This window comes from Scedosporium apiospermum (genome assembly GCF_000732125.1).
Source record: "Scedosporium apiospermum strain IHEM 14462 chromosome Unknown SEQ_SAPIO_0132, whole genome shotgun sequence".
Classification (NCBI taxonomy): Eukaryota; Fungi; Ascomycota; class Sordariomycetes; order Microascales; family Microascaceae; genus Scedosporium; species Scedosporium apiospermum.
The window spans coordinates 326,641-339,994 of NW_015971833.1; the positions used below are offsets into that span (position 1 = coordinate 326,641).

The 13,354-nt window shown below is 54.8% G+C and overlaps 3 protein-coding genes across 3 annotated transcripts; 2 read left to right on the plus strand and 1 right to left on the minus strand.

The window, feature by feature from the left end:
• Positions 1-1,031: 1,031 nt before the first annotated feature.
• On the plus strand, positions 1,032-5,723 carry SAPIO_CDS8846 (Glucan 1,3-alpha-glucosidase; the record flags this gene model as incomplete). The annotated part of the gene is made up of 6 exons (XM_016790388.1): positions 1,032-1,125; positions 1,232-4,065; positions 4,540-4,730; positions 4,814-4,833; positions 4,904-5,356; positions 5,431-5,723. 6 exons carry the CDS (start codon positions 1,032-1,034, stop codon positions 5,721-5,723), a joined length of 3,885 nt encoding a protein of 1,294 aa, XP_016639691.1.
• A 2,145-nt stretch (positions 5,724-7,868) lies between these two features.
• On the plus strand, positions 7,869-11,265 carry SAPIO_CDS8847 (uncharacterized protein; the record flags this gene model as incomplete). The annotated part of the gene is made up of 2 exons (XM_016790389.1): positions 7,869-9,263; positions 9,388-11,265. 2 exons carry the CDS (start codon positions 7,869-7,871, stop codon positions 11,263-11,265), a joined length of 3,273 nt encoding a protein of 1,090 aa, XP_016639692.1.
• A 493-nt stretch (positions 11,266-11,758) lies between these two features.
• On the minus strand, positions 11,759-12,876 carry SAPIO_CDS8848 (Farnesyl pyrophosphate synthase; the record flags this gene model as incomplete). Its single annotated transcript, XM_016790390.1, has 2 exons — positions 11,759-12,682; positions 12,757-12,876. The coding sequence occupies 2 exons, from the start codon at positions 12,874-12,876 to the stop codon at positions 11,759-11,761; spliced, it is 1,044 nt and encodes a 347-aa protein (XP_016639693.1).
• Positions 12,877-13,354: the final 478 nt, after the last annotated feature.

The following is a 13,354-nucleotide window of genomic DNA, read 5'->3' on the forward strand; positions in this document are numbered from 1 at the left end:
ACCAAAATGCAGGATTCTGGAGATTCTGGGCAGACACCACGATGAACAGCACCAACATCAATGATCGGTTTTATGAGGGCAATTAATCCATTTCGGTTCCACCTCTTCGGCGTCGAAGACGGATGGCCTTGATCGTAGAACCGCCGTTCAGCCGCAGGTTTCCTAGATCAGGCTGTCCTCAAGCTGACGGGATCAACTGATCGTCAGGGCAAGTTGTTGGTTAACTTTATGTTAAGTGTCAATCATCGCCCGCAGCACTCAGTCTGCTTTCAGTTAGCTCCATGATGAACTGGGGAGTGGTCTTTTCAGTGGACAACGCAGGTTGGCTTCGTACTTCGTATTACTTGTCGAGCGTTAGGGGTCTTGTCCCGACCAGCGTCAGTGGAATGAGACAAGACATTTCGTAAGACGGGCAAACTACACTGTCAAATTATCCTCTATTCTTGGAACGACCAAGGTAAGCTAGTCTACTTTTTGTCTTTCTTGGACTCCGCTGCAATAACACCGCCCGAGCACCTCTTCTCCCTGCATTCCTTGCGTCTTCGAGTTCCTTCCTTGCCTGAGAGACGTCATCATCATCTTGACTCCCTGTTTACTTCGTATGCATCAAAACAGGACTAGAATAGCCCCGGAATAGCGATGGGTACCCATTTATCGAGTGTATTGCCTAATTGCGGTGCCCCTCCCCGGGAGACTTTACCCGACACCCACAATTAGATTGTGCCGATACGCTAAACCCAATTGAGAGCTTTCCCAAGGGGCCAGCTCAGCCTTTCCCAGATCTAGATCCATCTCGAAGCATCAAAACATTGACTTGGATTTGGTGTCCTGTCTTCCTGCAAGACCTCTCATTCAGCCCATCTGCGACGGATTGAGCCCCCTCTGACGATTCCTGAGAAGGCCGGGTCTTCGTACATCCTCCGATGTCTTTTGCATCCTGGTGATTCTTTTTCTAAGTGTTTATTCCTTTCCTTTCGTCTTTGGACAGCCAGCGTGTCCTGTCTCTCGCCTACTGGAGGCGCCTCCTGACCATGTGGTCTTCCCCTCGTGCCCGTGCCATGCCACGGACATGGACAAGCCTTGTCTATCTTTTAGTCGCATTCAGTTGCTTGTTCATTCCCGTCTGTAAGTTGCCTTTTCCCATCTCCCTCCATCCTCTCTATCCCCGTGAGCTTCCTAGGCGCAAGAGCGTCGTCGTACTGACAGCACCCCCCCGCCCTCTGATATGCAGTAACCGTCAAGGAGAACGACTTCAAGAAATGCCATCAATCCGGCTTCTGTAAACGAAACAGAGAATACGCAGACTCCGCCGCTGCTGCGGGCTCGACCTGGGCCGCGCCCTACAACCTCAATGCTGATTCCGTCTCCTTCAAGGACGGCCAGCTCCAGGGCACCATTCTCAAGTCCCTCGCCGACGGCGCCGAATCCATCCGCCTACCGCTTACCGTTTCCTTCCTCGAGTCCGGTGTCGCTCGTGTCGTAGTCGATGAAGAGAAGCGCCAGAAGAATGACATTGTGCTTCGCCATGACAGCCAAGCTCGCAAGGAGCGGTTCAATGAGGTCGAGAAGCTTGCCATTGTCGGTGGTTTGACCCTCGACAAGGACGCCAAGGTAACTTCCCAAGATTCGAATGGCATGGTCATTCAATACGGAGGGTCAAAACACGAGGCGCACGTCAACTTCTCGCCCTTTTCCATCGACTTTAAGCGCGACGGCGTCTCCCACATCAAATTCAATGACAAGGGCTGGATGAACGTCGAGCACTGGCGACCAAAGGTTGACAAGCCTGAGCCGGAGAAGAAGGAAGGCGAGGAGAACAAGGACGCGGAACCTGAGAGCGACGAAGAAAGCACCTGGTGGGAAGAGACATTTGGTGGAAATACCGATTCCAAGGCCAAGGGACCCGAGAGCGTAGCCCTCGACATTACCTTTTTAGGCTACAGCCATGTCTTCGGCATCCCTTCTCATGCCACTTCCCTGTCCCTCAAGGAGACCCGCGGCCGCGAGGATGGCCATTATTCTGAGCCGTACAGGATGTACAACCTCGATGTGTTCGAGTACATTCTCGACAGCCCCATGACCCTCTACGGATCGATCCCGCTGATGCACGCCCACAACATGGACTCCACCGTCGCCGTGTTTTGGCTAAACGCCGCCGAGACCTGGGTCGATGTCACCAAGTCCAAGGACGCGACGAACCCCAACGCTCTGGGTGCGGAGGCCAAGACCAATACCAACACCCACTGGATCTCCGAGAGCGGGCTCTTGGACGTCTTTGTCTTCCTCGGCCCCACTCCCAAGGACATTTCCAAGGTCTACAGCGAGCTGACGGGTACTACTGCCATGCCTCAGGAGTTTGCCCTCGGCTATCATCAGTGTCGATGGAACTACGTCTCCGACGACGATGTCAAGGACGTCAATCGCAAGATGGACAAGGCTCGCATGCCCTACGACGTTATCTGGCTCGATATCGAGTACACTGATGACAAGAAATACTTTACATTCGACAAGGACAGGTTTGTCGATCCAATTGGCATGGGCGAGACGCTTGAAAAGCAGGGTCGCAAGCTCGTGACCATTATCGACCCCCATATCAAGAACACCAACGACTATCACGTCGTGTCGGAGCTCAAAGACAAGGATCTTGCCGTCAAGAACAAGGAGGGCAATATTTTCGACGGATGGTGCTGGCCCGGCTCCTCGCACTGGATCGACAGTTTCAACCCCAAGGCAATTGACTGGTGGAAGAGCCTGTTCAAGTACGACAAGTTCAAGGGCACCCGCGAGAACACTTTCATCTGGAACGACATGAACGAGCCGTCCGTATTTAACGGACCCGAGACGACCATGCCCAAGGATAACCTTCACCACGGCAACTGGGAGCACCGCGACGTGCACAATCTCATGGGAATGACGCTTCACAACGCTACCTACCAAGCCCTTCTTTCGCGCAAGTCCGGCGAGCTCCGCCGACCCTTCGTCCTCACGCGCTCTTTCTACGCCGGCTCTCAGCGATTCGGCGCCATGTGGACGGGCGACAACCAGGCCTCCTGGGAACATCTCGGCGCGGCCATTCCCATGATTCTCAGCCAAGGTATCGCGGGCTTCCCCTTCTCTGGTGCTGATGTCGGCGGCTTCTTCGGCAACCCTGATAAGGATCTCCTCACGCGATGGTACCAGTCGGGCGCCTTCTACCCCTTCTTCCGCGCGCACGCCCACATCGACTCTCGCCGCCGCGAGCCGTACTTGACCGGAGAGCACTACAACACCATCATTTCTTCCGCTCTCCGACTCCGCTACAGCCTTCTGCCCGCGTGGTACACGGCCTTCTTCCACGCCCACCGCGACGGAAGCCCCATCGTGCGTCCCATGTATTGGACCCACCCCACCGAGGAAGGCGGCTTCGCCATCGACGACCAGATCTTCCTCGGCAGCACGGGTCTGCTCGTCAAGCCCGTCGTCGAGAAGGATAAGGTCACGGCCGACGTCTACATCCCCGACGACGAGGTCTACTACGACTACTTCACCTACGACGTCATTCCCACGCAGAAGGGCAAGACCGTCACCGTTGACGCGCCGCTGGAGAGTATTCCTCTTTTCATGAGGGGCGGACACATCTTCCCGCGCCGCGACCGGCCTCGACGGTCCAGCTCCCTCATGAGGTTCGACGACTACACGCTCGTTGTGTCCGTTTCCAAGGCGGGCGCCGCTGAGGGAGAGCTCTACGTCGACGATGGAGATTCGTTCGACTACGAGAAGGGTCAGTACATCTATCGCAAGTTCGCGCTCGACGGAACATCCATCACCTCCGTCGACGGTGACGGCGAGGCCAAGAGCACCGTTAAGCCGGGTACCTGGATGAAGCAAATGAAGGACGTCGCCGTCGACAAGATTGTCATCGTCGGCGCCCCGGCCTCGTGGGATAAGAAGGAGGTCGAGGTCGAGTCGCGCGGCAAGACTTGGAAGGCGCCCGTACAGTATTTCAAGGGGAAGGGGGGTAAGGCGTCGTTTGCAATTGTGGGTAGGGTTGGTGCGGCGATTGGGGAGGACTTTACTGTGAGGGTTGTATAGAAAGCGTTGCGCTGTTCTTGCTGCCTGTGTTCTTCATTTAGCTGAAGCATTTTGACCTAGCTAGGGGTCATATAGAATTGAATTATGTTACGTCAATCTTTTCGAATTGCCCCTTGAAGTGGCAGTGTCAGAGATGTGTTGCCCCCATCAAGCCGACCAAGTCCAAAGCTTGTTCCAGTGCGAGGAACATCATGAGGTTTCGTATGCATGTAACGAGGGTATCTCATAATGGGGAAACCACCCCTCAAACTGGGTCCGTCAACTTGGCGCGGGGCATTCAATCCGTCCATGACGACACAAGGAACACCAGAGGGGATCAGCGTTGCAAGCTTTGAGCGACACTAACATCAAGCTCGAATAAGCGTACCTCTCCGTACCCATCATCGAATTCGCCCCGTTCGAAACATTGTAACTCTCACTCCAGCTTGAGTGCAACGGGATTCTCATCTGAGCTGGTCACAGTTTCAGGCCATGACGCGGACGGCTTTCGTGACAGGCGCTACTGGCCTGCTAGGGAGGCAGCTTGTCCGGGGGTTTGAGGACCCGGGTAGGAATTGGAGTGTCAAGGGGACTGGGCTGAGTCGTGCAGATGGGGTTTCTGTGTTGCGCGTTGATCTTCAGAAGGTGGGCGAGGTTGAGGCAGCTCTCGATGAAGTAAAGTACGAGGCCCTCCTTCTTTTCTTTTTCCCATCAGACCAAGCAACCGCACAAGGTGCTAAATTCTATTTTCTTCTTATATCAGGCCGCAAGTCATTGTCCACAGTATGCTACTCACGACCTTGGACCCCCTCCGTTCTTGCTCCAGAAAATGAAGCTCACAAACTCCCCTCAGGCGCAGCAAATCGCTTCCCCGACAAAGTCGACAAAGATCCCGAGGGGACAAAAGCCCTCAACATCACCGCCACACGCACCCTCGCCCGCCTCTGCGCCGCCCGCTCCATCCTCATGATCTACATCTCGACCGACTACGTCTTCCCCGGCCGCCCCGGCGAGGCCCCATACGATGTCGACGCGGAGCCCTCACCGACGAACCTCTACGGCGAAACCAAGCTCGGCGGAGAACGGGCCATGTTGGAGGAGTTCGAGAGGGCGGGGAAGCGGGGGTGGGGCGTGGTGCTGAGGGTGCCGGTGTTGTACGGGGAGGCGGAGGTGCCGGAGGAGAGTGCGGTGAATGTTTTGCTGAATGCGGTTTGGGGGGCGGCGAGAGGGGGTGAGAAGGTGAGGATGGATAATTGGGCGGTGAGGTATCCGACCAATACGGAGGATGTGGCGCGGGTTGTGGCCGGTAGGTTTATTTCTTCACTCTTCTCTCAGGACCGCCGTGTCTTTCAGAAGAGTGGGCTTACCTTTGATGAACAGACGTTGCGACGAAATACCTCGATACGCAGGACAAGTCGACATTACCGCGCATCCTCCACTTCTCGAGCGAGGATAAAACGACGAAATATGGCATGTGCCAACTCTTCGGACGCATCATGGGGATCTCGACGGAAAACGTGATACGGAACGACGAGGGGAATGATTCGTCGGCGAGCGTTCAGCGGCCGTACGATTGCCATTTGAACACGAGGGCGTTGAAGGAGTTGGGGATTGATGTGCGGACGGTGGAGTTTGAGCATTGGTGGAGGAGGGAGTTGACGTTTAGGAAGTAGAGATGATGTTGATGCTGGGGGAGGAAAGGTGTTCCAGATCCAGATCCAAATGACGAAAGGGATGGTCTGTTGCCTGCGTTGTCGATGACGATGGGATCCATATTAGTCCATTGTCTAGGCCACAGCACGTGGCGATGTCTCAGAGGTGACAAAACTGAAGGAGAGAGTTCAATCTTGGATGTCGTGTTTGTTCATGATGATGGAACAGATATCACCAAGACAACATCTCAGTTTTCACACACACACACAGTCTCTCAAAGACAATTTTCAGCGACGTCGGACCCTTAGTCCTTCGATCCTATTAATGAATCCATTGATCAATGAAATTTCTAAATTCAAGGATGTCCTGCCAAACCACTAGACCCCAGCCCCATATTCGTGGAACCAGACCAGGAGGAATGGCAGCCAACCATGGTTTCGAAGAGAGACAGCAATCTAAGCGTTGTTTATGCGCATTCTGTTTCGTCGCATCAATCTCTTTTTTTCTCGGAGACGAGGGAACACACGCGGCATTGTGATTAGCAGAAGGGGGACAAGTAAAAGTGGCAATTATTGAAATTATCGGTACTCGAATATATATGTGCGGATTGTTTGTCGCGTGCGCATATCCAAGTCATTACTTTACCTCATACTTCGTCTCATTCTTCGAGGCAAAGCGAGATGTGATGAGACACGAGCCTCCTGAAGAAAAAAACAAGCTGCGAAACATTGAATAAAAAGAAAGCCGTCTTCCGTCTTCGCTCTTCTCCTCACGTCGAGGTGGACAATTGCTATGCAAGCCTAGAACCGGAGACGCCAAAAATATCGTCGTCATCATCGAGTCCGCAGCTGAAAAATAAAGAAGCTCCCTGTCCTGGAACGAACAACGAGGCCTCTGGAACACTGTTTGCATAGGCCAGAATATCCTCAAGTCACTACCTTCGGTATGAGAAGCCAGTGAGCAGCCAGAGCCTCCGTGCCGTGTTAGCCAGCGGTTCGTCCCCGTGCTGGATTCGACAAAAGGCTACAAGTATCACGGCGGCGCCGAGGAGAATCATCGTGCTTTCGCCGATTTGATGCGCAACTGCAGCATTGCAGCGCACTACTCTTCACTAGATCGCCACCGACAGCTAGCGACGTCGAGATTCCCTCTTCTTAGTGGCGGACGATACAGATTGATCCGATTCAATCTGCTTCGGGTTTCCCTATCCAGTATCTCCCGCCCGCCTTGGCAAGCCTATTGATCCTGTTCGATTGTTCTTTTTTGTTTTTTCTTTAATAGAAAAGGTCTTAAGAGCGGCTCTATTCTCCTCTTTCTTCATCCGTCCAATCTCGATAGATCCAAGACATACCATCTACCAAATCTCCGCGCGAGCTTGTTATTGTCTCGGAAGATATCTCCAAGTCAACGCATCGCGTTGTCCCGTCTCCGATCGCCGCCGTCCAAAAAGGGCACAAAGAGAAGAGAGAGAGAGAGAGAGAGAGAGAGAGAGAGAAAACAAAATCGCAGATCAGATCTCTTCGTCAACTTTTGCCTGTCCAGCTGAAGTCTATGCAGGCCATACGTGTTGTGCTGCTGTGCGATTGCATCAATCGTCCATCTCCGTGCTGTGCCCGAACCAATCGAGACATCGCCTTCGCCCACCTGAACTCGGCGCCAGCAAACCACAGCCAAAGCGCAAAGAAATTCAAAGTTCAGGGTCCGTCCGATCTTTCTTAGCTCGCTGACGTCAGTTTGACGGCTTTCGATTTCGATTTCAGCTTCGACTTCGGCTTCGACTTCGATCGATGACGATCCTCGATCATTGATCGTGGTTCTATTCCTGTTCCTCCCTTGAAACCTTACTTTGAACCTTAGCGCAAATCCTCCCCAAGCCTCCCAGTCCATTTCTTCCGATCTTCTCATTCTCCCATCGTCCTCGCTAAACCCGAAAAAGGAGTCGAGTCCCAAGGACCCAGCGGTGGCGCCATCATTCCGGCATCTTGATGGGGGATTGTGGATTCTGGAAGATCCTGCTGCAAGTTTTAATCTTAACAGCGTCACATCGTCGAACTAAAATAATCGACATTCGAATTCAATCAATCAATTCGATTCCTTTTGTTACAGGGCTTGTGAAGGAGGGAATAAAATAGCGGGGGGATAACGGCTGGATGGAATTTGCGAAAATGGAAGACGCAGGTACGAGAAGTAATTCCGAGCTGACGGCGACGGCGGCAGCGACAGCGACGACAAACATGGGCACGACTGCGACTGCGACTGCGATCGCACCAGCGCCGGGCTCCATCGCCCCTGCCGCTTCAGCTCCCGCCTATTTCTCTCGATACCGATCACGTCGCCACCAGAATAAGAATGCCAATTCCAATACCAGTTCCAGCGCCAACACCAATGCCAACGCCAATGCCAACGCCAACATCCATGCCAATGCCGCTCCATCTCATTTCAGCGATGCCCAGAGTCCAACTCTGACCCACGGCCCCATGCATGCAATGGTTCCACAAGCACAAGCACAAGCACAAACACGAGCACAAACGCAAGAAATCGTCCCGTCTTCAGACTCTTCTGTGCCCGTCTCCTCCACCGCCGCCTCTTCTTATTCTTCGCCCACCGCCGCCAACGCCGACCCTAGCGCCGCCCACACCGACACCGCTCGCATCACTCCCAGCTTGCAAAAGGCGCCATCGCGATACAGACGGCGGTCAGCCAGCTTCGCGGGCACGGATTCCAGCGGAGAAACCAGCGTCGTCGACACGTCCAGTAATATTAATCCCAACCACCTGAAGCCAAGGCCAAGGCATGCCGATGCGCTGGGGTCAGGATCGGCACCATCGACGCGAGATCCATCCCACGCAGGAGAACCACTACTCCCGCCCCCTGTTCCACCACTGCCTTTCCCAGCGTCAGCGTCGTCAGCTTTATTACCCCTTGGTCCGCGATCCGCCAATTTAAACTCCTTCGTCACGCGATCTGCAGAACCTCTCTATTACAGAAATGGAAACGAAAACATTGTCGCAAAAAATCATCACCACTTTTATGAGATTGACCCCAGCAATCACGACGACCACGATAACGACAACGACAACGACGACAACGAGGAGCTAAAGAGGACTCTAACCGTGCGCACTAGAGATTCGGGCAAGTCCTTTCGCGAACGGACGACGGAAACCATCCGCTCCAATTATCCCTCCCAGAGCACGAGCACGAGCACGAGCAAGCCAGCCACCGTCGCTGTCGCCGACAACAAGATGACCACCTCGACCACGCGCTGGGTCGATGCTCCCACGAGCTTTGGCGGATCGCAGCCAGAGATTCGGAGGTATCACAACAACCACCATCACCAGGAACACACCACATCACCGCTCGCATCGCCCAAGTCGAAAACGAGGAGTCCCATTTTTGCTTTTCTTTCGAGAAGTCGGAAGGCTGATCAGAATTCGGCTTCGAGCCTGCCGCCTTCTCCTGCTTCTTTGCCTACATCGCCCCAGGCGAGTCGGACGAATATGGCTCCTGCGAATTATATCGCCGCTGGTGGGAAAGGCATCGTCCCCCAGATTGATGCCCCTGTGAGCGCAAGCAATGCCGGCGAAAGAGTTTGTCCTCCCTTGCATTCCCCTCTCTCCTTCTGCTTGTTTTCTCTTTAGAGCAGAATAGTTTCGTAGTTTTGTATTCGTTGCTAATCCTTCCCAGCGTGTCGTCGTCCGTTGCATGAACTCCTCCATCACCCTCCCCGTAAAAACGGACACCACACCCGTCGACATCCTCCACTCCGCCGCCAACCTCATCACCCACAAAATCCGCCCAGACACCAGCATCGTCGTCGAATCCTACCTCCAATACGGCCTAGAGCGACGACTCCGCCGCTACGAGCTCGTCCGCGATGTGATGAACTCGTGGGACCGCGACAACCTCAACGCCCTTGTCGTTCTCCCCGCTGGCATCACAAACACCACCAATTCCAAAAATCCCGATCCCGTTCCCGATAACGATGAGCAGCTCGAGATCGACGCCGTGCCGAGGACTTACGACGCACCCTACGCCTTCACGCTGCAGTTATACTGTTGTCCGCGCGTAGGGAAGTGGGTGAAGCGCATTGTCACGCTCCTCGACAGCGGACAGATGTACGCGGCGAAGAAGCCCGGCGCGAAGCCCTCGGACAAGGACTCGGTGTCTCTGTGCCACCTGTCCGATTTCGACCTGTACACTCCCACGGAGCACCAGCTTCGGAAAGTGCTCAAGCCGCCCAAGAAATACTGCTACGCCGTCAAGAGCCAGCAAAAGTCCAACGTCTTCCCCACGGGGGAGAATTTTGTGCATTTCTTCTGCACCGATGACGAGAGGACGGCGCGGTTGTTCAAGGAGCAGGTCCACGGGTGGAGGAGTTGGTATCTCGTCAATCGCAAGATTGATACGGGGCGACCGCCCACGAGGGATGCGAGCGGCGGAGGGGGTCTTGCGAGGAAGGCGTCGACGGGCAGGCCGAGACAGTCGATGGATAACTCGCCGTATGCTATTGGTTCGTTCAAGCCGCTCATGGATATGGATATCTTCGATAAAGCGTATGACGATCCTACGCAGCCCACGCAGCAGCAGCAGCAGCAGCAGCAGCAGCAAACCCCCAATTCACCTTCCAGGGAACGAAAGCGTTTGTCCAAAGGAAGCGTACGCGGCCGGTCCGCGTCAAACTACTCAGGGCCCAACGCCAACGCCAACGCAAACGGACTCGTCAACCTCGATCAGGAGCCCGACTTCGACTCCAAGGGTCTCCTAGGCGAAAAGTACGAAGAGCGGAAGCTCGAAAGCCTGCGCCGCACCGAAACTCAACGCCGTCGCAAATCCTCCGAGGGCCCCTTCACCGAAGGACCCAGTCTCCTCAACAGCATTCCCTCCGCCCAGGAACAACACTCCGATCCCTTGCGCCGATCCGACTCGCGGTACCGCCCTTCGACCGCGCGGTCTACGGCGGCGGCGGAAATTCATCGTCAACGTAGTCTGCGGCGGCCAGGCAGCCCCACATCCATCCGCACGACGAACCGCGCGCCCTCCGACCACCACTATCAACAGCAGCAACCACCCATGCCGAAACCGCTCCTTGATTTCAGCGAAAATGGGGAAGAACCAGCGACGTCTTGGAGGACCCAACGAGGAGGCCAAGGCGTCCGCGCCCCCGTCGGCGTGCCTCTCGTGGACCTAGCCACGGGCCGTCCGGCGAACAAGTACGACGTCCCATCTTCGCCTCGTTCCTCCACGCGCGCGCGAGCCCCTTCATCGAGCGCATCTTCTTCCCATAACGCCGCGGGACAACACCATCAGCACCAACAACAACAACAACAGCAACAGTTCCATCACTATGCAAGATCGCCGCAGGGAAACGAGACGTTACTGGGCGCCCTGGCGAGGAGCCAGTCCGTTGCTTCGACCTCGTCGAGGTATCACGGCAGGTATAATCGGTACGAGGAGGAGCCGGCGGTGCCACCTTTGCCGGGGATGGTGGGAGGTACGTTGGTCGGGAAGATTGAGGCGAGGCAGGCGGGGACGAGTAGGGGGCGGAGTGGGACTGTGAGATAAAGAGGAAGAGAGGCACTTGTTTGTTGCTTTTTTTTTTTTTCTTCTTTTCCCTTTTGGAGTAGAGTGAGGATCGGGTCGGCAAGGGTCGGTTTCGGATTTTAAGATGAACGGAAAGGATAGAGAATTATCTCACGAGGAAGGGAAATATGGTTTTGGTGGGTGATGAGCAAGCATAAGACATGGCTGGCTTAGAGAGCCGGTGGTGGTTTGGCTCATGACTTTTCCATCTCGCATGTCTACGACATCTTCACTTCGCATACGCCATATTCGGCACCTTTTTTTTCCCTCTTCAATTTCTTCATTATCTCATACTAGACAGTTGCCCTCCGATAGCTGTGGGCCACTTATCTTATTAAACTACTTCCTTTACATTTTGTACCATTCCCTCCCTTCAACGTTGCTCGAATCGAATGCCCTGGTCGTATGCCAAACAAAAAGCAAGTTTCCCCCCTCCCCTCAAAACGAAACAATTTCTTTTCAGTTTCCGCAATAATTACTTCGACCTCTTGTAAATCTTGTCCAGGAACGCCGTAAACACTGACTTCTTCAGGCCCTCACTCTCATCCACACGATCAATCAACTCCCTAATCTCCTTGGCCCTCTTCTCCTCAAACTCCTCGTACCTCTGCTTCAGGTTCAGGTCATCGAACAACTTCTTCACGACAGCCTCCTTCTCGACATCCTTGCGGCCGTAGTTCTCCTCGAGGATGCGGCGCTGCTCGGGGGTGGCGATCTCGAGGGCGACGTTGACGAGCCACGAGCACTTGTTATCCATGATGTCGGTGCCGATCTTGCCAATGTGCTCGGGGAGGCCGAAGTTGTCGAGGTAGTCGTCCTGGACCTGGAAGTATTCGCCCAGGGGGATCAGGATGTCCTCGGCCTGCTTGAGGTTCTTGGGGGTGGCGATGTCGAGGAGGTACAGGGCCAGCGCGACGGGGAGGTAGAACGAGTACCACGCCGTCTTGTAGATGACGATGAACGAGTGCTTCTCGAGCGAGAAGTTGTCGAGGTTGACGTTATCCTCGGGGGCGGTGAGCAGGTCCGCCAGCTGGCCCATCTCCGTCTTGAAGGTAATGTCGTGGAACAGCTCGACGAGCTCAATGTACCGCGGGTGCTGGCGGAAATACTTCTTCAGGAGCGAGTAGATGGCGGTCTCGAGCATGAAGGCGTCGTTGATGGCGATGAGGCCGACGCCCTCTTGGCGGTACCAGCAGGGCTTGCCGCGGCGGGTGATGGAGCTGTCCATGATGTCGTCGGACACGAGGAAGAAGGCCTGCAGGAGCTCAGTCATCCAGCCTAGAGTGGCGGCTTGGAAGTATTGGTCTTCGGTGAGGGGCTTTTCGAGGAGGAGGGAGGTCGAGTCGGGGACGGACATGCCGCGGTTGCATTTGCCGCCGACGGTGTTGGTTTGGAGGGACTGAGGGAGAGGGGGGGAGGGTGTTAGCTTTTTTTTCGTCTCTCGGGTTCAATTGGGAGGAATTGGTGGTTTACCTTTTGATACCATTCTAGGTGCGCCTTGGGGAGGTTGTAGCTCGCAGCCTGCTCGAGGAGGACCTTCTCCAGCTTGGGGAACACGTCCTCGAATTCCTTGAGATTCGTCTTGCGCGCCATTTTGTCTTTCCGGGGATCTGGATCGGGGCTGGTGGTGGGTTTACTTTCGTCGGTGTGGTGACAACAGAAGAGAGCACGTCAACTGGACTGGGGAGGAGGCTCAAGATGGACGTTGAGAGGGGTGGAGAATGGCGAAATTGGACCCTTGAATTTCCTTGTTGAATTGCCTCGACAATTTCTCGGGGAGCGCAGGGTCCGATTTGGGAAGATTGGGAAGATTGGGAAGCGGGGCAGGAGCAAGGGACGACGAGGAATTGAGAAGGAGGGGCAATCATCGGGACCAAAAAACGGTCGCCATCGCGTTAGTTCGCTCAGGGGCAGCGTTGCAGTTCAAGCGGTGTGGCGGGGCACCTTGATTCGTCCATTTCGTCCATTAGGAAAATATTCGTCTCGCTTGGGAGGCAGACTGAAACGGTATATGGCTCAATTCACTCTCTTGTCCCACCAGAAAACAGCGTTGAGGTACTTCGTAAAGCTC